The following is a 27,503-nucleotide window of genomic DNA, read 5'->3' on the forward strand; positions in this document are numbered from 1 at the left end:
GTGTGTGTGTTTATGTGTTTCTGTCTGTGTGTGTGTGTGTCTGTGTGTTTGTCTGTCTGTCTGTGTGTGCGTGTTTATGTGTTTCTGTCTGTGTGTGTGTGTGTCTGTGTGTTTGTCTGTCTGTCTGTGTGTGTGTGTGTCTGTGTGTTTGTCTGTCTGTCTGTGTGTGTGTGTTTATGTGTTTCTGTCTGTGTGTGTGTGTGTCTGTGTGTTTGTCTGTCTGTCTGTGTGTGCGTGTTTATGTGTTTCTGTCTCTGTGTGTGTGTGTCTGTGTGTTTCTGTCTGTCTGTCTGTGTGTGTGTGTTTATGTGTTTCTGTCTCTGTGTGTGTGTCTGTGTGTTTCTGTCTGTCTGCCTGAGTGTGCGTGTGTGGGTCATGTATAGATTATGTTGTGGTGTCTGTATATCTGTGTCTGTGTCTTGGTCTGTGTGTGGGAGGCTGGCTGACTCAGTTTCATATGAAGTCTCCCCCAGGCCTGTCTGCTCACATTCCCACACCTGGAAACTGTAAAACACTTCAAAGCCATGTATCGTATGTGAAATTCCGGAAGCTCTTAGTGGCCCCTAATTACGTGATAGTTGGGCCACGCCCCCCCCCCCCCCCCCCTTCCCGTGTGGGAACACCGTGCGCGTAAGGTGTAGAGTGCCCCCCAAGGACGTCCTCCCTGCTGAGAGTGAGGCCCTGCATGGCGGGTGGGTTACAGGGTGGGTGGGGCTATAGAGGGGGTTGGGGTCACAGGAAGTGTGAAGTCCAGGGCACAGTGTGGGTGTGCCTAAGTCCAAACCCCCCCACCCCCACCTGGTCCTTGGGCACTATGACTCCACATTTGTAATCAGGGGCTGTGACGCCCCCCAACTGTAATCAGGCTGTGACCTCTCCCCTGCCCAGCTGTAATCAGGGGCTGTGACCCCCTCACCTTTGACGAGGGGCTGCGACGCCCCCCAACTGTAATCAGGCTGTGACATCTCCCCTGCCCAGCTGTAATCAGGGGTTGTGACCCCCTCACCTTTGACGAGGGGCTGTGACCCCCCCCACCCAACTGTAATCGGGCTGTGACTTCTCCCCTGCCCAGCTGTAATCAGGGGCTGTGACCCCCTCACCTTTGACGAGGGGCTGTGACCCCTCCCAACTGTAATTGGGCTGTGACCCCTCCCCCACCCAGCTGTAATCAGTGGCTGAGACTCACACAAGCTAACAGGTGGTCCACTGGGATATGAACCCATAAGGGTGATTCCTGCAGGATCGCTGTGGCTGCATCCCTCTTCATGGTCTCTCCTTCTTTCCACTGTCCATCACTGTCTTTCTCTCTTCTTCTTCTCAGAGAGCCCTTTTCGTAGGGGGGGGGGGGGCATGAGTGTGTGCATTTCAGGGAGTGGGGAGGAGACTGGCGGTAAATTCAGCACAGCTGCACATTTCGGTGGGTGTTTGTACTGGGTAGGGGTCTCGTTCCACCCTGTGAAATACCTCAGTGGGGGGTGGTGCTAGCAGGTGGAGACCCTGCCCCCCCCAGCTCCCCTTTGAGCTCTCCCTGTTTGCTTAGGGCCTGGGCGGGAGTGGGGTCTGGGGTCTGGGCGAGTCCTGAACCTCAAACAGATTATAACCGAGATAAACACCCTGGTACCTCGTCCCCTGCATGGGTTGCTGTAGGAGTTCGGACCGGGACCCGTGATCAGCCCCAGGGCCCTGGAGAGATGTCCGTTAGGTTGCCACGGCAGCTGGTTCTGGTCACACATCCTCCAACGTGCCCACGTGGAAATTCTCAAGCTCAGAGAAAAACTAGGCCGGGGCTAGGGGGCGAGGCGAACCAGTGATGTAGTGGGAGCTGAACTCACCCCCCCCCCGGCAGCAGCGTAGGAAAACAGCGGCAGCAGTAGCTTCTGGATGACAGAGAGCCGTGGGCCCCCAGCCGCGCGAGGGAGACTTCCGTCCGACACTCCATCCTCCAAGAAAAATATGCCAAACGTACTTATTTCCCTCTAAAAATACCGCCCCCCCCCCCCACCTCGTTGGGGTCTGTCCTGGCAAGCGGGTGGGTCGCTGCCAAAGGGGTTTTGTGGAAATTTCACTCTGGTTGGTTTATCTGAACTTGCTGTTTTTTTCCCTGTTGCTTCACAGCCGGGGGGGGGCTCTGCCGTTCACTGTGCTGCAGATTAATCGGCGGAGATACTGCCGTTCGGACAGGCCACCCGCGATCTCTCTTTCTCTTCTCTCTGTCTCCCGCTCTCTTCTTCCGGAGAGGAAGAGGAGATTACCTGAGTGGGATCAGGGTGTGTGTGTGTTGAAGGGGGGGGGGGCTTAGGGGGGGTCGTAATTGCCCCCCCCGCCCGGGGCCCATCAGCCCCAGCTGCTGAGGAGAAAAACTGTCACAAATGTGGACGCCGCTTGAGCCATCTCCTAGAATAACACCCCCCCACCCCCAAAAAAAAGCAACCACGGACTTCTCCATCAGACTCGACTCGTCAGGTTATTTTTAAAAGCTCCTGGTTTTATTCTGCACTTTATTTTCCTTCTCTTTTCAGGATACAAATTTAGATGCTGCACCCACAGCAGACCCGAGGGGGGCAGATCTTGCGGGGTGGAAGCGGGGGGGGGGGGCAGTCCGTCTCCGTACTCGGACTGTGTGGGTTTACCTTGGAACGTGCTTCACAATGCGGCGGCCTTTTTTTAGTCCCTACCCCCGCCTCCCAAAAACCCCCCCCAGGGCAAGAGCCTAAGCTCTGTGGCTGTAGCCAGAGAGTCTCACCCAGAATCGCTGCTTTTATTTCCTCTTCTTCATCTCGCCTGTCTTCTCCGTCCCCATCCTTCACCCACTGGGTCACCCTACACATCCTTACCGACCACATCCTCCCTCTCCCAGTCCTTATTTCATTCTACATTGCTCCTTCCCTCTCTCCTTCTCTCCCTTCATCTCTTACTCCCCTTTTCCTTCCTCTTTCACTCTCTCCCTCGCTCCCCCTCCTCTCTTTTGTGTCTGACCTGTCATCAGCCGGCTGATATTCCCCACATGACACCTGTACTCCTGGAGCCCGTCATAATTTTGGAGGCTCTGTTGCCCCCGTTATTAGTAGGTGTGTCGGGGGGGGGGGGGGTAATAGCGGCAGTTCACATGTCCCACTCACCCAATCAGGACCCGCCCCCCTCTGGTGTCCACCTGTGACCTATGACCTTTGACCTGACCTAACCCTAAACCCACCTCCTCCGCACTTGTGGAGGAAATCAGTAATCCTGAGATCAGTAATCAGGCCTGGGTTTCTGCTAGTTTCATTTTATGTTTTTTTGCATTTTTTCTCGGGATGGTTGAGATTGGGAAGGGGCAGGGTGCAGGGACAATGCTGGGGGGGGGGGGCAGGGGGAGCCAGTGCCTCTGTGACAACATGCATGCATAAACAAGAAATCAGAGTCAGCTACATATTTGTAAACACTAAAGTGTAACTGCAAAGCATTGCATAAATAACTTTTCGATTTCAAAATCGTTTTTGCTTCTTAACGCTGGCAATCTACTGTAAGTAACACTTGAAAGACAAATGCCTCTGCCCCCCCCCCCGAACCGAACAACTGGCCCCAGTCTGGCCCCCCCAGTTTAAATGGTCTAGAATCTCCACTGGCAGGGTGATCTGTAATCAGTGATTAGGGCCTAGAAGCGCCCAGAACCTTCCACGGCAGGGAGGAGCTTTTGCGAAAGGACCAGCTCCTTTTTCGCCCCCTACAAGGGGAACATTTTATAAAAATCTATGACTGCAATCAAAGTTTGGTTAGTTATGGTTAAGGTTAGAGCTGGGTAGGGGTTAGGGTCGCCATTGTTGGGCTTAGAATTATGCCCATAGAGATATGAATACATGGACTGTGTGTGTGTGTCAGTGTGTGTGTGTGTGTGTGTGTGTGTGTGTCAGTGTGTGTGTGTGTGGCTGTTTGGTTTTATTCCTACCTCAATCTCCCTCCACCCCTCCCCCGCCAACCTCATTACTGCTAATTAATGGAACTCCCCCGAGCAGCACAGGGGTCATGACCTCGGTCTAATGAACACCCCCCCTTGGCCCCCGCCCTGCTCTGCCCTTCTTGCCCAGCCTCGCTGACACAGTGCCGCGTCCGTGTCGTCAGAGAAAACACATGTTGTTACAGAACACGCAACCACAATGCGTGTAAACTCAGGGACGGCAGAAAGAGGGAGAGAAGGATACAGAAAGGGATAGAGGAAGACAGAATGGAGGAGAGAGAGAGGGAGAGAGGGTGCGAGAAAAACAAGGGATGAGAACTAGAGAGTCAGATGGAGAGAGAGGGAGAAGGAGGAGAGAGAGAAATAGAGAAAATGAGAGGGAGAAAGAGCAGAGAGAAAGAAATAGAGAAAATGAAGGAGAAAGAGGAGAGAGAAAGAAATAGAAATAATGAGAGAGAAAGAGGAGAGAGAGATGTTGCAAGTGGGGTCAGTGAAAGTTTCCATCCTGGCAAGCATTTGGCGCTGAGGTCACAGGGAACAGTGAGCAGATATTCGCTATTAGTCTCGGCCGGCACAGAGCCACACACTTAGCCTGTTTAGATGGCATGTGACAGTCACCTACTGAGTCACTTTAAGATGTGACCCGGACTGGCCAGGCTGGGCACAGACTTACCTGACGTGTTCTGGACCTCATATCACATTCCGGTGCTCTAAAAGACCCCCCTGTACGTAGTGGTACCGTCGGATGCTGACTGTACTGTAAATGAACTGCCAATGGCGAATAAAGGCCAGCAATGGGACATACCATTTGGCTGCCGGGTGGAATCACAGCCTGGAAAACACATGCCATTAATTAAGCAGCACAGAGAGAAACCCCAACAAGTCAATTCCCAAAGTTCTGTAAAGCTCCCTGCGTTACCATGGATGATCTAGCTGAGGTGTTTTAGTGAACTTGGCTGTTTCTGAAGGTCCCCTATGTGATGGGTGCCACTGAGTTTATTCTGGCCTGTATCAAGTCTTACTGGAGCAGCTGGATGGCAGTGGCACCAGTGAAACCAGTGAAGTCAACTGGGCGGTCATTCTGTGCATGAGTGTGTGTGAAGGTACAGGCGTTTAAAACCTGGGCGGGGACTGTGTGTGTGTTATGGCATGGAGGAGGGGCGGGGTTAGTGAGAGCCCCGCCCCCAGGTCCACCCCCCTGCTGCGCCTCGTGATGGGAGCCCCCATGCTCGCCCCAGGTGGCTGTCCAGTGGTTACTTTATGTGACAGTGCAAGGTGGTTTTATTTGGGCAGGGAGAGTGGGGGGGGGGGGGGAGGCTGGGGGGCGTGTGGGCGACAGTGCCCCCCAGCTGTGATTGATTTCACGAGGCCCCCTTTCCCCAGCACAGAGATCAGTTGCCCGCGGAGGTGCTCAGTGCGCTGGCTCCACGCACGGGCCACCTGAGGGGGGGGGGGTAACGGCTCATGTGTTTAAACAGCCATCTGCCGGCAGATTGTCTCTGTCTGTGCACTGTGATTTACACGCCTGCAAAAGAAATCCCTCCTCATCCGTCCCCCCTTTTCCTCCTCTCCCTATATGATGTGCTGAGACTCACAGCCAGCAAGGTGTCCTGATGGAATGAGAGAGGGAGCCAGGAGGGGGGCGGGGGGGTCGCGGTGGGGCGACTCATGTAGACCGGGCTGACTCTCAGATGGTGGGGGATTTCCCCCAGACACAGCCCTGTGTGTAGACACCGGTGACAGTAGGAACAAGGCGTCTAGGGGTGCCTTTCTTTCTGTCACAGACCTGCCATCACACATTACCCAGAATCCTCAGCAAGGTCCTGTTGCAAGATCCATATCAGAAAATTATATTCAAAAGTTTGTTCAGAGTAACGAGGTGGAAACTTAGCAGGTGGCTGATTACACTCATCAGGCTCCTGGGGTGGGGGCACTGTTACTCCAGCACAGTAAGAGCCAGGGTAGACTTCTCACAGCGGGGGGTGGCGACCTGGATGAGAGCCACAACCCCCCCTTGATGCAGAGAGGGTGCGAAGGGCATACTGTGCGGGTCCATCAAACAGGTGGTATTGGTCAGTGTCAACAGGAGCGGGGGGAGGACTTCACAGCAGCCCTGTTGACTCAGACGCTGCCTTATTGGGGGGAGGGGGGGGCAGGGCCTGAGCGAACACATGGAGCCGTGGCCTGGGGTACCCCGCTGGAGTGGCCTGCCCCCCCCCCCCCACCTTCTCCTAGAAGTACACTTATGCACGCATGCGGGAGCAGATATCCCCGTGTTCCCTGCGGCTGGCAGGGTGGGCTGTGCGGGGTGCTGGGCTGGACTGTGGCGCGTTTAATCCACGTTTACCCCCCCGCCACCAGCTCCAGTCTGTGAACCTGCACGCTCCCCCCCAGCACTGACACCCCCCCCAGCCCGGCCAGGGTCAGTCAGTCTGTGAAGTCACACGCTGATTGGTGCTGCTCGGCTCACTGGTGAAACTGCTTGCCGGACTGGACCAGGTGCTTGGTGGTGCTGGAAACCAGCAGGTCCAGTGGCTGAGCTCCTCGAGCTGTGTAGTCAAATCCCCTTCTCCCCCCCCCCCCCCCCCAAATTGCCTATGACAGTCTCTGCTGCCGAGCCCTAGCTTCACTTATCACTGCCCCACCAAAGCCCTTAAAGTAGAACTGCACCCCCCCCCCCTCCCCCAGCCTACAGAAGTTTTCTTAGCAACTGTAATCCTAACCTCCATCCTAAAAATCCACCAAATTCCACCCTTTTTAAGTCCCCCTGTCACATGTTTCTTTGTGTCAAGACACATCAGAAAGGAGCCCCCCCCCCACTCTCTCAGCTCCTCCGTCTTATATTCCCTCCATGCTTGTCCTCCACTGCTGTCCCCTTCACACACTGGACCCCCTACTCCCTGGGGTAAAGGACACTGTAAGCTTCCTGTTGTGCACCCCCCATCCCCCCCCTGCTGATTTGACAGGCTCTGTCAGCATCTGTTGGGGGAGACGTCTTGCTAATTGGCGAGTGTGATGGTAGAACATGGTTGGGTATCGATTCCCCCCCACCCCCCCCATTTGACTGGCAGGCCTGTGGCCCCGCCCCTGCCTCACGTTTGGCAGGTGTCGGTGCGGGCGACCAGAGGGGGCTGAGGAGTTGCTCAGACCGAAGGCGGTATTGACGAGCTGCTGGGCCGATCGATCCCTGTACGAAGGGGTGGGGGATGTTTCGCATTCTGCATGGGCCTGGAGCTCTCAGGAGAACATGGCTGCCCAGTCACATGGGGTCCCCCCACCTTAGGGTGTGGCTGTAACCCCTCTGCGTACATTCTCTCTATGGCGCCCCCTAGTGGTCTCCTTACCGGCAGTTCTCCAGTTTCTCCCCCTTCCTTCACTGTGTACTCCCTTCGCATAGCCCCCCCCTCGCTTTGTATGACCCGAGTACCTGAGCATCAGTGCTCATTGATCTCCATCATCTCCTGTTTAATTTATTAGGTCCTCTCAAGCAGACGGTCCCAGGTGGGCCCCTGGTACTCAGGGTGGGCCCCTGGTACATCCTCAGAGTGACCGAGTGCCAAAGCTGGGGCCCATCAAAGGGTCCACTTTAATTAAGCTGTTCTTGTGGGGGGGGGGGGGGGATTAATGCATATGCTGTTCTAGGCTATAACCTAGGGCCCCGCCCGCCTCGGGAAAAATGGAACAGTTAGTTAAATCAGCAACATCTGAGCGTTCATACCGATGTCACCTTATGGCCCCCAGTTAAGCTAATCTGCCTGGGGGAGGGGGCTGTAGAGTAATGATTACAGGGAATAAAAATATTAAGGTGGGAGAACCTTAACCGCACATTCGGGCACTGTGGTCCCTACTCTGCAAACCAGCAGCGTCCGTCTGATTGGAATGATCCGGAAATAAATCAGCTTCCCCTCCCCCCGGGTTCTCTGGCGAAACTCAGCCGCCCCCCGTGTCATTCCCATCCCTGCGAACGTGTTTGGCTGCGAGGGCTGTGGGCGGAGTCTCCAGGCCGTGATCGGTAACAGTAACAGCCCCCTCCACCCCAGCCACATTCCAGCTCTGTGCTGCTCTCCGTCTGGATGCCGACCAATCGTGTTCCTCCCTCTCCCCACTGGCAAGGGGAGGGGGCGGGGTCTCCGCCCAGCTTTTCTACAGGTGTGCCCCTCACCTGGACTCTGGGCCCTTAACACGTCAGTGTTAATTCAGCTTGTGGTGTGTTTCTCTTCTGCTGTCTGGATAGTTGGTTGATTGTAAGTTGATTGTAAATTGCACGCCTGAGAGTGATTAGTGCCTCACGGCCGCTCACCTGCTCACTGTGATGTCGGTGAAGGGCCCAGTGCCCTGCAAACGTGGGCCGAGTGTCCCGAACGGCAGGGGATTGGTCCTGCGCAGGTTCACATTCAAGGTGAGCCTTGACCTTTGACCACAGCTATAACATCTGTTGCAATATCGACATGGTAAAAAATACCAGCTTTTCGGGCTTGAAACCTGCCAGTCTGAAAAATTCCCCCCCACTATCCGCCTGCCTCCTGACCGTCTGTTTCTGCTGACTGGGATAAGCTTTTATTTAAAGAAGATTCAGATGTTACACGCTGGTGGGCTGGGTGGGGGGGGGGTTAAGTCAGTCACATTGTGGACAGTTAGAGGATGTCGGGGTGTTAGGCTGACAGGAAAAGGGAGGCTGAGGGAGGCGGTGCATTGTGGGAATGATTCATTAGCTGACAGTGTGAGGCTGCACAGGCTCGCGGTGCGTGTGGGGGGTGGGGTGGGGTGGGGAGCGCTTACTGTACCTGCAACTCTCCAAAGTGATGAAAAGCAGGAGGAGATCAAGTAAACAGCGGTAGCGGGAGGCACGGTGGGAGACGGAGACGAGACGAGACGGCGTGGCCTGGGGAATGCTGTTGCACCTTGAACCCTTAGCGTTAGAGTTGGCGAAGCACCGAAAGATGGCATTGTGTCAGTTCTGGGGGGGGGGGAGAGCATTCGGAATGGGGGAGGGGTGGGCTCTCAGAAAACTGGGATGGGAGGAAGCAGAGGAGGTCAGCAGGGCACGAGAGAGCAGCCAGATGCGGGGCGTGGGAGAGAGGAGTCTCACTGCATGTGTGTGTGCCCTGTGTTCTCACAATTATGGTGACACGGTGCGTGTGAGTGTGTGCGTGCGTGTGTGTGTGTCTGCATGTGTGTGTGTCTGCATGTGTGTGTGTCTATGTGTGCAAGCGTGTGTGTGTGTGTGTGAGCGTGTGTGTGTGTCTATGTGTGCAAGCGTGTGTGTCTGTGTGTGTGAGCGTGTGTGTGTGTCTACATGTGTGTGTGTCTGTGTGTGCAAGCGTGTGATTGTGTGTGTGTGTGTGTGGGTGTGCGCGAGCGTGGTATTCGGGTTTCCTCCACACACATGTGTGGTTCTCTCTCCGTGTCACTCTTTATTTATAAGGAACACTGGCCTGCGTCCTCGTGCGCTTTTGCATGCCTGAGTGCTGGAAGCTCTGTGTGAGTCTTGCTCGCCGGTGCTGTGACTCAGCGGATGGGGGGGGGCAGCTAGACGAGTGTGGGGAGAGGCGAGTGTGTGAGCGGACAGCCAAATCCTCAAGATACCCACCCAAGGAGCACAGCTGAGATACTTCAAGCCTCTCTCTCTCTATTTCTCTCTCTCTCTCTCTCTCTCTCTCACTCTCTCCCTGCCTCGTTCTCCCCAGTTCTCATCCTCTGTGCAAACATGATAGCCGGCCCCTTGAGGATGGGGAGTGAGAGAGAGAGAAAGCAGGATTAAAGGAGGGTAAAGGAGGTGACAGGAGGTGCACTCTCGCCCGACAGCCTGCTCACCGCCCCATAATTTTCTTCACGCTAAAAGGGCAGAGGGAGGAGGCCTGCTGCCAAACCGACAACACGTGAAGCGTCGTGGGAGTGACCAGCAGGGGCGTAGTGCTTCGGGAGCCGGCGTTCCAGCTCCTTAACCTGAATCTCGCTGGCGGCTCGCTGTTGGCTCGCGGCGGGATCCTGGGACGTCCTTCTCCAGCGCTCGTGTGGGAACTAGGTCATCGAAAATATCCACCGGCTCGCAGAGGGGGTCCCCGAGCTCATGTGGAGCGGCCGCCAGCCAATCGCCGCTGTCATGTAGCGGGCCGCGCCAAGCGGGAGGGATGCGGGGGGAGGGGGTGACATCGAATCGTTCATCTCTCCCCGCCAGAGTGAGTAGTGTAACCCGGATGGGTACAGCGTCCCCCGTCGATCCGCATGGATGTTCTGCCCCCCATGCCTTTGATAAGCTGGACCCAGGTTCGGTTTGTTATGCCCCAGCGATCAGAACGCGATCAGACACTTCCTTGTGCCCATGAATACCCCACCTAAAAATATGGGGCAAAGGGCATTAAATGCCCCCCCCCCCCCAAAACGAGATCCTGAATTCAGACAGGAAGAAGCTGGCATCCACCAATTTCTGAAAACGTCAAAGCAGTGAAGCCTGATACTGGTCTTACCGTGGCGGCCGAACTGGTAGAGAGAGGGGCGTTTCGGCGAGCCAGGCCCCGCAGGAGACGCAAAGTGGCCACTGGGGGCTCCTGCTCAGCAAGGAGTATATAGAGCAATAGAGCACCCCTCCATCCGGAACAAAGTGACATTGGGGGGGGGGGGTGAAGGCTGTGGGAAAGCCTCTGGACCCCATCCCCCCCAGCCGAGCAAGATGGCAGAATGTGCCCAGAGACTGAGGCGTGGTGCACTGGGCCTGGCAGAGAATGGGCGTGAGACTTCCCCCAGTCCCCAGGGGGCGCTGTCAGTCACCGTGAGCTAGTGAGTGTGACATGGCAGCTAGGAGCTCTTGATTCAGGAGCATCTGCATGGCGGGGTTAGTGCGCGTCGGACTGAACACGCCGGGAAAGAGGGTCTCCCACACGAAAAAGGAAAGAAAAAGAAAAATGATTAAAAAAAAAACAAAATGGAACAAAAATAACGTTCAAGCTGCCCCTGAAATAATTTTCCATATCAGTGCAGCTACATTGGCCCAGCGGGAGAGTAATGTGATTTTCTGCTCCTAGTGCCAACGGAAAATATAATGGGAGAGAAAACAGAACGAGGGGCCCCATGGGGGGGGAGGGGGGGTCGCTGCGGAGCAGACGATTGCTGCTGTGGAGCTCTAGCCTCGGGAGGTGGTGGGGGGGAGCGGGCACAGGGGCATGAGAAGCAGCCGGAAGGAATGCGGAAGTGTGGGGGTGGGGGGGCGGGGGCGGGGCCTCACCCCGAGGCTGGGGGGTTCTGATGTTTAGGGGTTACCCTCTGTTTGCTGTCAGTGCCGGCGGATGGCATGTGGGCTCTCACAGAGACCCTGCAGCACCCCCTCAGCCCGGCCCAGCCAGGGAAGATCCATAACAAACTTCCCATCCGTTTGACAGTCCGAGGATGATTCACTCACGGGCTGGGCATCGCCATGACAACCGGCCCGTTACCGCGGGAGCAGAGGCGGCTGGACGCCGCGATGCCAGCAGTGTGCGTCCACGGTCCGAATAAGGCGGAGGCGGATGACATGGGACCCCCGTCCAAGGAAAACTATGCAGCCTGCTGAGTCTGGGGGGGCTGTATTTCAGGGTTTGGAAGCGTCTGTGTGCGCCCCACCCGTCTGACACCGGGCAGTTTTTTGGTCTCTAAGTCTGGGTTAGATCAGAGCCCTGGTCCATACTCACCCCCCCATCTTCCGGCACATTCTGTTCTACCCCAATTCCCCCGGTCCTGAGTCTGAGAGGGACATCCTGCTCAGCCCGGTGGGGGGGGGGGGTTATGGGTGCGGGGGTGGCAGCGGAAGCAGGGCTGCATTTTGTTGTGGCCCCGGCGTCTTTGTCAGCCCTGCCCGGAACGCCGGTCCCTGAAGCCGCTCAGCCGATGACTCAGCACCCCCCCAGCACCCCGACGTGCCTCTCGCCGCCACCCCCGGCTCGTGTGATCCCCGCCACAGGCATGCAGGGCGGGGGGGGGGGGGGGGAGTTACGCTCTTGCAGCAGGAAGGCTGAAGCATTTTGTATTAAAATAATCCATGGTAATTACAGTTTCTCTGCGGGTATTTGCTTGTGCTTCATGTTTTTAAGTTTTTTGTAGTCTTCTCTTTACCCCCCAGGGTCTGGGGGGGAGGGGGGAGCACCGTCAAATTGGTTGGTCCCCAGCGTTCTGTGACAGCGTTCCCCGCCCTCCCCCCAAGTGATTTCGCCATCGCTGTGACTGTTTCTCTTCGCGAGTTATTTTCACGCTTCGCATGAGCTGATGTCCTGACCGTCACCGCACGTCCTGGTCAATGTCAGCGGTGGTGGGGCGGGGGGTGGGGGGGGGCATTGATGGCTCTTCAGCGATTCTGTAACACAAATATGGCCACGTTCAGGTGTGTCAGACACACACAGAGACACACAACAGCCCCGGAGGTGGAGTGTCAGGCGTGTTGTGCTGAGTAATCAGTGGTGAGCTGCTGTCAGGGGTGGGGTGCACACGGTGGGCTGGGGGGGTGTCTGGTGTCTACATGTGTGAGGTGTAAAGCTGAGGGAAAAGGAAGGCCAGCTGTTCATGGGGGTGGCAGGACCGGCAGGGTGGGGGCCACTATCGGACCTCATCATACCTCCCCGCCTTTCCCAGAATCCTCTGAGACACAGTCAGGACATGCGCTGGGCTCTGCAGATGACACACACACACACACACACACACACTTGCCTTCTGTCCTCAGCTGCTTTGGCTCCTGAGAGCAGCCCTTGTGCCCCCCCCCTCCACTCTGCCCACCCCCACATCTTACCTGCCACCTTCCCACACTCAGATGAAAGAATTTCACATGCGTGATTTCACACCTTTGACAGTCTCTCCTTTTTTTTCCTTCCCTACATCATCTGTCTTCTCCTCCCTCTTTCCCCACTTTCCCTTGGCTTTCTTTCCCTCTTTCTGCATCCCTCCATCTGTTCTTCTCTTTGTCACCCCCCCGTACTCTTTCCAATCATCCCTCCACCCCCTTTCCTCCTCCTCTTTTCCTCCGTCTCTCCCTCCACCTCCCTGACCACATCCTTCCTCCTCCCTCCATCGGCATGCATTGGCCCCCGTGTAGCTCAGGCCTGTCCGCCGCCACTTCCCTCACAACGCCTCCCGCCTCGCTCTCCCCAGACACTGTCCAGAAAGCCTCTGCTCCTTCTCAAACACTCCCAGCCCTGGCCCGGCTGTGGCAGATGTACTCTGTGCTGCCCCCCCCCCACCCCAGCAGAGTTTGTTCCCAAACAGTCAGGAATTTGGCTACTTGTCCCTTTAATGTTTCCAAGCTGCCTCGCAGTCGGAGGACAGCCCCCCACCCCCCGTTTGATTTCCTCGTCTTGCTCCCCAATCCTGTTTCTGCCATGCATCCCAGGCACTCTGAGAGCGGGCCATCGCGCCGACCCGCCGGCTCTCTGCGCGGTAAGTACCTCCCCCCCCATCGCGGCGGCAATGCCGGGGAGAGTAACACTCCGTTTAGCGCACAGCTGTGCCGCTCCGACCCGCTCCGCTTGGGATCAGCACCGGAAATGTGAGAATGGGAAAAATGTTTCTTCCGGAAGAGTGGCACGTGGAGTGGGGGGGTGTTTATGAGCAGTGACTGTATTCTCAGCCCCCCAGTCTGGGGTGCATGCCGGGGGAGCGCGCACTTGTATTTTTGCTTCCTGCGTTTTTCCTCACCCTCTTACACTCTGCCTCACTCTCACTCTGTCCCTTAGCCTTTCACCATCTCCCTCACTCTTACTCTCTCCCTCACTCTCTTACACTCTGCCTCACTCTCACTCTGTCCCTTAGCCTTTCACCATCTCCCTCACTCTTACTCTCTCCCTCACCCTCTTACACTCTGCCTCACTCTCACTCTCTCCCTTAGCCTTTCACCATCTCCCTCACTCTTACTCTCTCCCTCACCCTCTCACACTCTCCCTAACCCTTTCACCCTCTCCCTCACTCGTACTCTCTCCCTTATTCTCTCATACTACATCACCTTCCCTCATTCTCGGCTCATCAAACAGAATCACTCATCCCCGATGGCCGTTGTCATGGTTGCCCCCAAACCGCTGGCATTTGTAGCGAGACCGGCCTGTTCCACTGTGTGACCCAGGAGGCTCACTGGGGGCGGGATGGGGACCATGAACAGAGCCAGACCCGAGGCTAATGGAGCTGCGCTAATGGAGCTTCTGTCACAGCGAATATGTGTATTATCCCCTCCATTAAAAGGCTCTTTCCGTGGGTGAGTTGTTTCTGAGGAGCGAGTGGCTGCACTCCCCCGTCACCTTGGTTGATTGGCATGGTCCAAGCGATAAAGCCCCTCCCCTCAACATTCCCTGGGCCCATGGGGATCCCATCTGTCGTTCCCTCCTGAAGTTCCTGCCTGGGTCCTCTTTCGCGGGCTGTGCATCCCGGGAAAGCGACGCTCCTGGGGCACACAGCAGATCTCGTGTGTCTGATATGCGAGATCCAGGCTGGCTCCTCGGCTGATATGTCGTGTTTAATTCTAAACCGATGGGGGATTGGGGGGGGGGGGGGGCCGTTTCTAGGGTTGATTCGCCATCTAGTGCTGTTTGACCCCGCAGAAGGGCCATTTGTGCTTGTGTGTGTGTATGTGTGTGTGTGTGTATATGTGTGTGTGTCTGTGTGTTTGTAAAATGCCACTGGGGGGTACAGACTCAGCACCCCATGCCAGCTCTCTCAGTGCTGCCAATACGTGCCATTGCACGCTGATTTTAGGGTGGCGGTGGGATGGGAAGCGGACTCCACTAATTCTCTAATTGGATTAGCGTTCGCTCCGGCTGGCTGAGATGCAGATTATCTGCGGTTACCCCGTTCCACTGGGGGGGGGGGGGGCTGCAGCAGTGAGACCCGCCAACGAAGGGCAAACAAGCAAGGGGAGGAAGCACGGGCAGGGTGTGGTGGTGGGGGATGCGGGGGGCTTTAGCTTCCCCTCCTTCCCTGTCATCCCGCTGTACTTACTCATTGCGTTTTTTCCCCCAAGTGGCAGTGGGGGGGGGGGGGGGGGGTTACAGGTACAATGGCAGAGTCCCATGTGGACTCCAGCTCTGCTCCCAGCACCGGCCCAAATCCCTGCCTAAGTCATCCTGCTCATTTCCCAGAATGCACTAAGGCATAGATGTGGTCATCATTGGCTGCAGGGTGGAGCAGCTGCTTTCTGAATGGGAAACGGGGAAAGCAGCTCATCATGATGGGGTTTTAAATCACTTATTATGGGTAACAGACTGAGTCTGAGTGTGTTATGGCTGTCTGAGTAATGGGGGTGTGTGTGTCTCTCCTTCCTCGTCTCTTACTTTGTGCTGGGGGGGCGGTCGTCTCCACGTTGGTGTTTTATTTATTACACCTGGTATAAAACAGCCCCAAACCTGTTCTCTTCTTTATTGCCCCCCCTCCCCCCCCCTTGAGATGTTGTTCCTTTCTTCTGTGTCTCTGAGACCCTGGGGGTTGGGGGGGGGGGGGCGGGGGCAAACACTCAGGAGCAGCACTGTAAATTATGGATGAAGATTAGTTGGTTGGTGTGGGACTGACGGTGGGGGGGGGGCAGGTGCTCTGGACGGCTCGTTACCGCTGATTATATGTCCAGGCTTCAAGGTGCTGCTGAGGGCCGTGGGGGGTGGGGGGGGGTGAATGCCATTGGGAGGGGAAGTCTGTCTCTGGTTTCATCCCTTAATTACAGTGCGTCTCTGGCTCCGGGGGGTCAGGCTGAGGGTCTGATTCTGACCCCCCCCAAACACAGAAACACTCCCCCCTTTTCCTTACCTGGGTGTGGCTTCTACTCCACTGCATTACCTAATGGACCTGAACAGATGCTGTAGAGTTGCCCCCTCAGTGCACTTCCCTCATGTGTATGACCCCCTGACCCCCTACTCCTGCCTCCGCCCCAGACCCCAAGCCCCGCCCACACACATTCCAGCCGCGAGCAGGTGTTACCTGACTTTCTGCTGGTTGCAGTGTAGTAAAGGTCTCAACGGCCTCGTTTTTGTTTGCAGATTAATGGTGGCGGTATCTCTAGTGGTTCCAGAAGAGTCATGCTGGGGTTAGCGGTGGGTAGCGGTTAGGGCTGGATAGAGGAGGTATCAGGGTATCGAGGAAGCCACAAATTTGCCGATCATGCAGAGCAAACGCGTTCGGCAATAAAAGGTAAATCACAGCAGTCAGAGGAGAGGGCAGAACAGCGCCCCACGCAGGCTATGAAGGTGTTGGCTCATGCACTGGCTGTTGTATCCCGTTTTGTGAAATGTGTGCATGGACTGTATAAGTGGGTGAAGCTTCCAGAAGCTTCTGCCAGCCCCCAATGTGGGGTAATGCTGAGATTCCGTCTTTGAGCCCCTCCTCTCTCCTCTCCTCTCGCAGGCAGCGGGCTGATGGGAAACTCCTCGGCCTCCTTCATGGGGACGTTCCTGGCCGGGGGCCTGGGTTCCCCCCCCTCACATGCGCCCCATCCCTCGGGACCCCCGTCGTCGCCCTCCTCACCCCCCTTCCGTGGGGGACCCCACTCCAGCGCCTCCCAGATCTGGTTTCCCCACTCTCATGAAGGTAGGGTGATCACGCTCACACACACACACACACACACACGCACACACACACACGCACACACACTCACACACACACACGCACACACACACACGCACACACACTCACACACACACACACACACACGCTCACACACACACACACACGCTCACACACACACACACAGTGAGACACACCAGAAAAACTGGGCCTGCTGATATGTGGCCCGACTAGTGAGCTGGAGCCCGGTGCCATTGTGACATTGTGACATTGTGACATTGTACTGTCTCTGTGAGACTTTTTGTAAACATCGCTGCCCCCCCCCGGCCCCTGACAGCCCTCTTCGTTTGTGCTGAGTGCTCAAAATGTCTGTTTAATTAGTATGTCTCGTAATCCCCAAACCAGGCAGGACGCTGCCATAGCATATGCCTGTGTGTGTGTGTGTGTGTGTGTGTGTGTGTGAGAGAGAGAGAGAGAGTGTGTGAGTATGTATGAGAGTGTGTTTGTGAGTGTGATTGTGTGTGTGTGAGAGAGAGAGTGTGAGTATGTATGAGAGTGTGTTTGTGAGTGTGATTGTGTGTGTGTGAGAGAGAGAGTGTGAGTATGTATGAGAGTGTGTTTGTGAGTGAGTGTGTGTGTGTGTGTGAGAGAGAGAGAGTGTGAGTATGTGTGAGTATGTATGAGTGTGTGTGTGTCAGTGTGAGTGTGTGTGTTTGCGTGCACATGTATCTGTCTGATTGTGTGTGTGTGAGAGACAGAGAGAGAGTGAGAATGTATGAGAGTGTGTGTGTGTGTGTGAGAGAGAGAGAGTGAGTATGTATGAGAGTGTGTGTGTGAGTGAGTGTGTGTGTGTGTGTGAGAGAGAGAGAGTGTGAGTATGTATGAGTGTGTGTGTGTCAGTGTGAGTGTGTGTGTTTGCGTGCACATGTATCTGTCTGAATATGCCCTGGTCTGTGGGCACCCGCGTGCCGCAGAGCATTATGGGTTAAGCGGCCGGCACACCACGGTGAGGACAGTAACGGCTGTTGGCAGGTCACGCTGATGGGGTTGGCCACCGAAGCCCAGCTGTACTGTAACTCAGCAACCAAACAAATCTGTGAGGGAGGAAGAGGCAACAACAGACTGGAGGGGAACACTTAGCTGGTGGGGGTGGGCAAAGTGTTTACGAGAGCTGTAGGCGGACCCAGGGAGGGGCGCCCATATTTAGTCCCCCCACTTCCTGTACGGTGTCCTGAAGAGCAGCCACTGAGATGGACCAGAACCATGATGAGGACATGAGGATGAGATGGGGGGAGGTAGAGAAGGAGGGCAGGGAGATCCCCAGGACAGAGATGCTCTGGGGGGGGGGGGGCACATCATTTCTCTTCATTTTAAAGAATCCCTGGTGCTGACTTAGGACCGCTCCTCCACCATCTCCCTCTCCCTCCCTCTTTCTCTCCCTCTGTCTCCCTTTCTGTTTCCCTCTCTCCCTCCCTCTCCTTCCCTCTCTCTCTCCCTCCCTCCCTCTCCCGCTGTCTCTTTGTGCTGTAAGCTGCCTCACTCCCCCCAGGCCCAACCCCGCAGTTCTGGGGCAGCTATCCAGAGAAAGGGATCCCCCCCCCGTAAACCCCAGTCCCCTCTGTTCCTGCCCCAGGAGTTTATTAGTATCATTTCCATTCTGACATGCGGAATGAAACAATGGCAGTAATAACAGCAGCGCTCATTAATTTCATTACTTTTTATTTATTTGCACAGCTGCCATTGTCCCATAAACGGCTTTTGTTTTATTTTCCAATTGAAACATGTTTTTTTCGTAATTTTGTAATTAAGTGCAGCAGTAATTCTTCTCCTGGGACTCGAACCACTACCCTTCTGTTCCATAATTATTCCCGCACCGACTTTCTGTTGACCTTGTTGGCCGTGTGGCTGGCCTCAGCTGTCTGGTGTAGCCAATCCGTGAGAAAATTAGCCCCCCCCCCCCCCCCCCCAGCCTGCCCACACCCGGACTGTCCTTTGCATGCTGAATGTCTCATTAAACTGCACTGGAGTCTCTCTGACCTACATGTGCATCATTTGAGCGAAATGAGCTGGATGGGGGGGGTTTTGGGCGATGGACCTGGGAGTGTGGAGGCGTGATAGACATGGGGGGATTTCAGCTGAGTTGCACATGTTGGGGGGGGGGGGGGGGTGTCAGATCTGGGTGCAGGGAGGGTCCCTCTGAGGCAATATCTGCTGTGTCATGGGGGGGGGGGGTGACACTGCTGGGTAAACTGACGGCCAACGACCTGCTTCCTGCCCCACCCCCCCCAAGGGGCCCTGTGGCCTCCGGACCGGCCACCGCACAGCCCCAATGGAGTGTGTTTCCGGAACTATCTGCCGGCACTCTGTATGCATGTGTGCGTGCCGTCGTGCGAAGTCAGTGACAGCACGAAAAGTGTTTGTGCTTTTTCTGCCTTTGTCTGCATGTGAGGGGCACTGTGGGGGTGCGAGGGTGCGAGGGTGGGGAAACGTTCCAGAAACTTCTGATAACCGTTGGTGGTCAGGGAAGCAGGGAGCGGTTTATCTCCTCTGGACAGGTGTGTGTGTGTGTGTGTGTGTGTGTGTGTTTGATACTATATCTGTGGTCAGTAATGACCCCCCCAGTCGCAGTGTCGCCCCTGACAGCACGTCAACTGCACTGTGCATCTGCAGCAGCCCCCCCCCCCCAACGGACTAATCCTAGTTGTGTTAAACAGACAGACCAGGTGTTCTGTGTCACAGGAGGGAGGGGGCACAGTGCTGGGGGGGGTCCTGAGGTAGCGGGAAAGCCCAGCATGTGTCAGGGGAGCGAGCTGCCCCTCTTATAGCGGCTCGGACTCCGACTTCCCAAGCAGCCGTGTCACTGCCGATTAGGGGGGTGATTTAAAGTACCGCTTTTGGCAGGAGTGGAATCTGCAGTGGCTGGAAGCGAGATCTACACACACACACACACACACACACACACACAAACACACGCACGCACACACACACGTGCGCAGACACACACACACACACACACACAAACACACACACACGCACACACACACACAAACACACACACACACACACATACACTATTATGGGGACACTCCCTTCATTTCTATGGGCATAACTCTTATCCCTACCCAGTCCTAACCTTAACCATAAGTAACCAAACAAAATACAAGACTTTTGGCATTTTTTTTTTTTTTACTGTAGTCTGAAAGGTTTATAAAATTGAGTTTTCCTTTGTGAAAAAATGGTCCCCACAAAATAACGGGGTTTTATCACATGGTGGGAACATTTGGTCCCCACAGTGTAATATATACATGACCCGTGTGTGCGTGAGACTGAGGAGGACTTAAGCATCCACAGATCCCTCCGTGTGCTCTGCTCTCTCTATTTCTTCCGTTCTCTCTCTTTCCTCCACTCCCTCCCTCTTCTCCACTGCCTCCTCTTCTCCGCTCACTCCCCGTGCGCTGCTCCCTCCCCGTGCGCTGCTCCCTCCCTGTTCTCCGCTCGCTCCCCGTGCGCTGCTCCCTCCCTGTTCTCCGCTCGCTCCCCGTGCGCTGCTCCCTCCCTGTTCTCCGCTCGCTCCCCGTGCGCTGCTCCCTCCCTGTTCTCCGCTCTCTCCCCGTGCGCTGCTCCCTCCCTGTTCTCCGCTCGCTCCCTGTGCGCTGCTCCCTCCCTGTTCTCCGCTCTCTCCCTGTGCGCTGCTTCCTCCCTGTTCTCCGCTCGCTCCCTGTGCGCTGCTCCCTCCCTGTTCTCCGCTCGCTCCCCGTGCGCTGCTCCCTCCCTGTTCTCCGCTCTCTCCCCGTGCGCTGCTCCCTCCCTCTTCTCCAGTCCTTCACCATGTTGTGCTCCCTCCCTATGCTCCGCTCTCTCCCTCTGCCCCCTTTCTGGAGGGCTGCTAGGCCTCACAATCTTGCTCCTCCCCCTGCTCACCTCTGATGCTCTCGGTGTGTGTGGTTAGGGGGGGCTGCCTACATCATCGCCATTCACATATATCACACTAATGTAAAAGTGCGTCCGTTCAGGCACACGACCAGCTGAAACGTGGCCCACTATGGGGCTGGGAAGCCCCCCACCCCCCCGAGCCGCGTGCCAGCTGGCCTCCCTCCAGCACGGCGCCCTGGATGTCGGCCAGGCCTGCGAGTGACGCTCGTCCCCCTCCCTCTGCTCCCCCTGCCTCTCTACCTGTACTTCTCCCCTACGCCCCCCCCCACTCTTCCAGCTTATTTCCCACCCACCTCCCACCCGTCACCCATCTGCTGTTCCTCACCTGTGTTCTCACTGTCCCCTCAGCACCCCCCACTCCCTCCTTCCTGCACAGACGGCTGTCTTACCCTATGGGGACTGCCTGTTTGACGCCCCCCCCCTTCCATGGATCTGCTGTGTCTCTTTTCAGCCCTCCCTCTCAATTAGCAGTCCTGACACTCTGCCCCCCACCCCTCTCCATTCCCCTTCCTCTTATAGGCTGCCTCATTCTGTTCCCCTTTCGGATGCAGTGAATGTGAGTGACAGGCTTGTATGCCCCCTGTTTCTCTGGCATGGCCTCCTCACCAATCACTGGAGGCCTTCTATAATGGGCCCTCCTTCCCTAGGGAAACCTAAGGTTGTGCAGAACAGTGGTGAGGAGTATGAACCAGTGCAGAGTTTACAGTAAAGTGTAGACAATATGTATAGCAGTGTGTACTGTAGGGCTGAGGAGTGCACAATATAGTGTAGAGCTAAGTATGGCTGTCTTTATTTTCTCTGCATAGTATAGTGAAGAGCAGAGTATAGCTGTATTTATTCGGCGCAGTATAGTGTAGAGCAGGGTATAGCTGTATTTTCTCTGCACAGTATAGTGTAAAACAGAGTATAGCTGTATTTACTCAGCATAGTATATTGCAGAGCAGAGTATAGCTGTATTTACTCTGCACAGTATAGTGTAGTGCAAAGTATAGCTCTATTTACTCTGGACAGTTTAGTGTAGGGCAGAACAGAGCTGTATTTACTGTGGAGAGTGTATGGAGTGTAGAGCAGTTTGACAGAGCAATGCGGCATGCGAGAATGTGTCTGAAGTGGTCAGGATTGTGTGGCGGTGAGGTCACAGGACTGCAGGGCATCACACACAGACTTCAGATTCTGCACATAACACGCCGGTCGCCATGGAACCTTTTCTGTTTGTTTTTATATTCAGAAAAAGACTCGGGAGGGCATTCTCAGCGAAAGATTAAAAGCCTTCCCTCTCTGCGGAACTAAAAGAAAACAGAGGAAGAGTTTATTTTTTCATGCGGCTGTTTCGCTCGTGCGGCTGTCCTCTCTGCTCGGTGATGCGGGTGCCCCCCCCCATCCCCGCCTGCGCCTGCAGTTGCCTGCCCCCCCCCCCCCCTCGTAGTGTCAGGGGTTAGCAAAAGTGCACTAAGAGGAGAACAAAGGAATCCGTTGGTCAGGTCAGTGGAGCGGCAGCCGCTGTGGGGCCTGAGGAGGTTCTGTAACCACGGCGCCGAGCCTGACCGCGGTCCCGGGCCGCCACCTCAAAAGGAGACGTGGGGGTCGGAGCAAAGCTTAGTGTCATAGAACTCAGCGGCTGCTTTTACAGGGTAGTAATTGTGCCCTGGGGGGGGGAGGGGGGCAATAAATTTATTAAGATCCTTGTTCGTCGTAAGCTGTGCCTTCTAAACCTGCGCGTATGTGGCTGTTGGGGGTGGGGGGGTTGGGTTGACAGGTGAATATAAGGTTGCTGTAATGTCTAACTGCTCAGTGCTCTCATGGGAGCCGTTGGAGTAGGGGGGGCTAGTGGGAGTCAGTTTAAGAAAGTCATGAATCGCTGAAGGCGGGGGTCGGGTGGAATGAAAGAAATGGAGAGAGAGATGGGGAGAAGGAAAAATGAGTGTGGGGGGGGGCAGAGAGCCGAAAGCAGAGCAGAAAGCTTCATTAACCACGTTTTTCCCTCCCACCGCTTCACCGATCTGGTTCCCTGTCGTTAGCGGGGGGGGGGGGGGGGGGCAATAAAAATAAGTTAAAATACATGAGTCCACCCCCACTTGCAGCTCTCAGGCCTTCCCTCCCAGCCTGGCTCCGTCCATGGTTGTCAGTCTTGTGAAGCCCTTCATGGGGTATGCCCCCCCCCATTCATACCCATCATGCACCTGTCATGCGCCTAACATACACACAGGTAATTACCTACAGAGCCCCTCCAACGCCATGTGGATGGGGGGGGGGGGTGCTCAGGTCTGTCTGTATATATCTCAGGTGACTCCTGCCTTGTACCTGATCATTATTCCAGGGAAGCAGGTGAGCAAATGTGGATGAGGCCCCCACCCTGCCAGTCTCCCCCCAACTGACATTTCTTACACTATTTCATATTTATACTGATGGAAAGAGTAGAGTTTACAGTCAGTTTCGGAGGGGGAGAGGTCACTGAAAGACTTTGGGGATTTGAACCAGTAACCATTTATCCCTAAGCTCAGACTGCAAACCGCTGCGCCACCTGCTGGCCAGGATTGGGTTAGAGGGGTGAGGCTGATGTAGAAATAACTGATTATATAAGCCCTTGCCCCACCGCCCCCAAGAATCACCAGTTCAGAGCGGCTTCATCATCTAGTGATCTTGGACAGTGCGTGTGTGTGGGGAGGGGGGGTCATATAATAATTTAATGATGTAATCTGACCCATTGGGCCTTGGTTGCTGTACTGTTTCTGTGCTCACTTTTGACTGAATATCTGAGCAAAAGTTTTCGTTGGTGGGGAGCAGGGATGTGTTTTACCTGGGGGGGCATAGTAGTTAAACACCTGGGGGCCCGAGATGGGCATGGATGCAGTATGCCAGTACACACTCGCCGCAGCGTGTTGATTCGCTGTCCCAGTGTGAGCCACCTGCAGCAGAGTGTCTGGCGGGGGCAGCGACATCACGTCACGGGGGGAGGGGGGGGGGTCATGGCACTTGGACGTTATCCAGGCCGGGCAGCCTGTGCCGTGAAAAGGGATTAGCCCTCGCAGTGCCGCTTCCAGGGACGCAAGGACCGCGCAGCAGGCGTGTCCAGCCACGGCCGCATCTCCGCTGCTGAGTCGAGCCGTTTTCTAAGCCGCCGGGGAAAAGAGGATAATCTCTGCCGTAACGCGGCGTGCCTGGCAAAAAGCGGCAGGCCCAGAAATCGGCGAGGCGTGCGAGACAGCAGGAGAGGCTCGCTTGGCAAAGCCTTCGCTCGCCGCGAGAATCCTTCTGTCAGAGCCGCAGTCCTGTTCTGAAGTTCTTCCAGAACCTTCCGCTTCTTAGAATCGAAGCACAATAGTTGAGGAAGGGAGATCTTTCTGGTTTTTGCACATCCAACTGGGAGAGGGACATGTGGCCATGTGGGCGGGAGGAGGGGGCTCAGTGTGGGTGCGAGGACTTGGTGACAGCAGCGGTGTGCTGTGGTCACCTGAGCAGGACCACTCCACATCACTCTCTCTCACCCTATCACTCTCCTTCCTCCCCCACACTTCTCCTAGGCTGTTTCACTTAACTCACCCTAATGGTGATTGTGGTGTAATTCCATTCTCTCCACCATATATTAAAATGCCCCCCCAACCCCCACCATCACAACTGGTGTTCTGTAAGGATACCCCCATTGGAGGGGTTACAGTCCGGTGGAGTGGAGGGGTACGAGCTGGGGGTGCGGCTTTGATGTGGGCTATTGGGGTGTGTGTGCATGTCTGCAATCGGAAGGCTGCATACGCAGCTTATGGGCTGTTGGTTACCGTGGCGCTGCACACCCTCACGCACAGACACACGCGCTCAGTCACATGTCTCTGTACAGGCCTGGCATCCTGTAAGCTTCGTGACCCTCAGTGTCAAACAGTGTTTACGGAGCACATGAACATTTTCTCTCCGGAGCGGACTGCCGTCCAGAGGCACTAGAGCTGAGTGCAAGGCCGTTTACTGCCCACAGACCCCCCCGGGCGTGAGGGAGGGTAGGGGTCCCTCGTCTTCCAGCTGTCTGGTCCCTGTTCTCTGCTCCCCATCCTGGTGCCACTTGTGGTTTCCGTTAAACAGTGAAAAGACTCATGTTTATAAATGTACTGGTGTGTAAAACATGCTGAAGTGGCTAAAAGTGTCTGCTAAGTAACGACGATGTGGGGGGGGGGGCGTGGTGGGGGCAGGTTCACCATCGTCACCCCCCCTCAGCAGAGCTGCCCCTCTTTTGTCTGTCTCAGCCGCCCCTGGGTACCCCCGCTTCTCTGGGAGCCTGACTCCTACCTTCCTTCCCATGAGCCACTTGGATCCCCACGGCAACAGCAGCGTTCTGTACGGCCAGCATCGCTTCTATGACCCTCAGAAAGGTGAGAGAACTTAACCCTTTCTTGCTGTCCGAGACCATGAGTGACGCCTTTCAGTCTTTTTCCAAAGCTGCTTTATTCGGTTAGTCAGCCACACATGCAATCTAAGGCCAAGTTAGTTAACTCTGCAAGGCGGAGATTAGCGCGATTTGTCCGCTAACATTAATTAATTAAAATTAGCAGCACCAAAGCTATAGACGAAGGTTCTAAAGTAATGGAGATGATCTGGACGATCAGGCACTTCCGGAGGTGGAGGATAAGGGAATCCCCCAGTCCCCTCCCCCACTCAGACCCTCGCTACAGTCTTGCCTGAATTATATGACATGGCTGCTGCACACATTCACAGGATCTTAATGAGTAACATCACCAACATCAGCTTCTTTACAGATTTGTGGAGCTCAGAGCTTAAGCTGCTTATCTGTATTGGTAACGTTCATGGCTTTATATGGAGGCGGGGCCACAGGGGCACTGGGCCAGGCTGAAAGCTGATTGGACCGTCCCCTGTCACTCACCGATTAAAAACACATCATTGGCTAATGATAAGGTCAGCCCCTCTGTGTGAATTATGGCCCCACTTATGTGCCCCTCCATCTTAAAAAAAAATCATAGAATCCTAGAAATACACAATAACCTGAAGTGAGGGACTCACAGATGGGTGGGGAGCCTCTCGCCCCCGGTGACTGTGGCTTTGTGGCGCCTCCTGACTCCAAGGCCTTTGACACTGAACACCCCCCCCCCCCCCCCCTCCTCCATCCAGATAACTTCTATCTCCGAAGCCTCCCGTCCCAGCCGCCCCTCCTCTCGGCCAATCATAGCTTCCCGCCCATCTCGCGGACCGCGCCGGGACACCCCTTGGGCTCCTGCAGCAGGGAGCGGGACCCGGGGGGTGGGGGTGGGGGCGGCCCCCAGAAGAGCTTGAAGGAGGGGGTGCCAGCAGAGCGTGGGGGCCTGCTGAGCACGAAGGACAGGGACCGGTCAGGCGGTAAGCAGGAGGCGAAGGACAGGCTGTCACAAGGCCTGCAGCTGCCCGCGCAGCCGCCCCTCCAGCACCACCCGCAGCACCACCCCCACCCACCGCACCTCCAGCACCCCACGTCCCTAGAGGAGGACAGCAGCCGGCATAAGGAGGATGGCCTCCCCAGGGCCAAGCAGCTCAGCGCCTGCCTGCTGGGCGCCAAGATGCACAACGGGGATGTGGGGGCCTGTGCCACGGGCCCCCTGTCCAGCTGTGGGGGGGCCCAAGGTCGGCAGGGGGCCACCGGGGAGAGGAGGGAGCTGCCCGACTGCCTGGAAAGGGGTCAGGTGCTGCACCACGCCATGCCCTACTCCATGGCGCCCCCTCTGGCTGGGGGGGGCAACACAGGAGGCTTCCACTGCCTGCCGCTGCATCCCAGTCACCCCCACCATCCGCATCACCCTCACCACCACCATCACCACCACCAGGAGTTCTACTGCCCACCCCTGCCTGCCCCACACGTACACAACAAGGGACACGCCGGCGACGGTGGCCACGAGCTCAAGGTGACGGGCCCCACCTTTGTGCCATCTGTGGGGCACCTGGGCGACAAGGGCGGGGGGCCGTTCCAGCTTGGGAACCCCGGGTGCCGGGGGGTAGGCGGCGGCAGCGTAGGCGCCAAAGACAAGGTGGCAGAGAAGGGTGGGGCCAGTACTGGGGGTGGGGCACTGAGTAGCTGTCAGAGGAAACAACAGCAGCAACAGCATACGTACGAGAAGGCAGACAAGGCACCGGATTGGCTGCAGAACCAGCACCATCACATCCTGCAGCAGGCCCAGCTCCCAGGCCGCGGCCGAGGCGGGGACTGCGTCAATGGCGCTGACGTGGACGTCTTCCGGCCCTCCCTCCCCCAGGGGGCCAAGGGCGGCCCCTCAAGCAAGAGCGGGCCCTACATCGGCACCCCCCCCTACCGTGACTGCTCCCATTCAAGCTCCACCCAACCCACCCGGCCCCAGGAAGGAAAGGGCAGCGGGGGGGCCGGGTGCACGTCTCGGGATAGCCAGAAGGTGGCGCGCATCCGGCATCAGCAGCACGCCCGACCCGACCTGGGTCCGGACGGGCCGGAAGCCAAGCGGAAGCCGGACATGGCGTCCTTCGCTTATGGAGCACAGCCGCCTCCCCCTCTGCCGCCGCTGCCGGCGTGGCCTGTGCGCTCCCTCTGCATCCCGGCGGAGGAGGAACAGCGGAAGGGCTACAGGGACCCCTTCGGCAGGGGGGCGCTGCGGCAGGCGGAGCAGCATCTGGGGATGGCCCCCCCAGAGACGCAGGGGCCGGAGGGGGAGGACAGTGCCATGAAGAGTCTGTTGCAATACAGCAGCCAGCAGCAGCCCCTCCTGCTGGCGCACAAGAGCCCCTTTGGTGGCCTCGGCTGCCTCCAGTCTGCCCCGGGGTGTGTGGCTGAGGGCGGGGCCCGTTTCAGCGGGGGCGGGGCCCGGAGCAGTGGGGGTGGGGCCAGCTGCGTCCTGCAGGAGGCAAAGCAGATGCTGCCACCCAGGAAGGGTCCACCTGCTGACAGCGACCGGACTGACTGCGGCGGCGGGGGCGGGATCAGAACTGGCCGGGAGCCTGGGGAAGCCCCGCCCACCACCGGGGAAGGGGAGGTGCGGCAGCCGCCGGTGGGCATCGCGGTTGCTGTGGCGAGGCAGAGAGAGCCGCCATCCTGCCAGCCCTTGGATGGTCATCCGGGAAATGCTCGTCAGGGCAGGGTGATGCCCGGGATGAAAGGTAACTCCCGTGCGTCTGCCAGGGCGGGTGCATGCGGTGGGGGGTCAAGTGG

General features: G+C 56.6%; 1 protein-coding gene across 5 annotated transcripts in view; it reads left to right on the forward strand.

Annotated features, from left to right (window-relative positions):
- The window catches only part of bahcc1b (BAH domain and coiled-coil containing 1b), an 86,180-nt gene that overhangs the window by 28,864 nt on the left and 29,813 nt on the right, over window positions 1-27,503 (forward strand). For all 5 annotated transcript variants that reach the window (XM_072703929.1, XM_023820569.2, XM_023820566.2 and 2 more), the window contains 3 exons: window positions 16,271-16,453; window positions 24,589-24,714; window positions 25,469-27,451. In XM_072703929.1, coding sequence (XP_072560030.1) covers window positions 16,271-16,453; window positions 24,589-24,714; window positions 25,469-27,451 — 2,292 coding nt within the window. The remainder of the gene's footprint in view (window positions 1-16,270; window positions 16,454-24,588; window positions 24,715-25,468; window positions 27,452-27,503) is intronic.

The sequence above is a fragment of the Paramormyrops kingsleyae genome, chromosome 20, assembly GCF_048594095.1.
Source record: "Paramormyrops kingsleyae isolate MSU_618 chromosome 20, PKINGS_0.4, whole genome shotgun sequence".
Classification (NCBI taxonomy): Eukaryota; Metazoa; Chordata; class Actinopteri; order Osteoglossiformes; family Mormyridae; genus Paramormyrops; species Paramormyrops kingsleyae.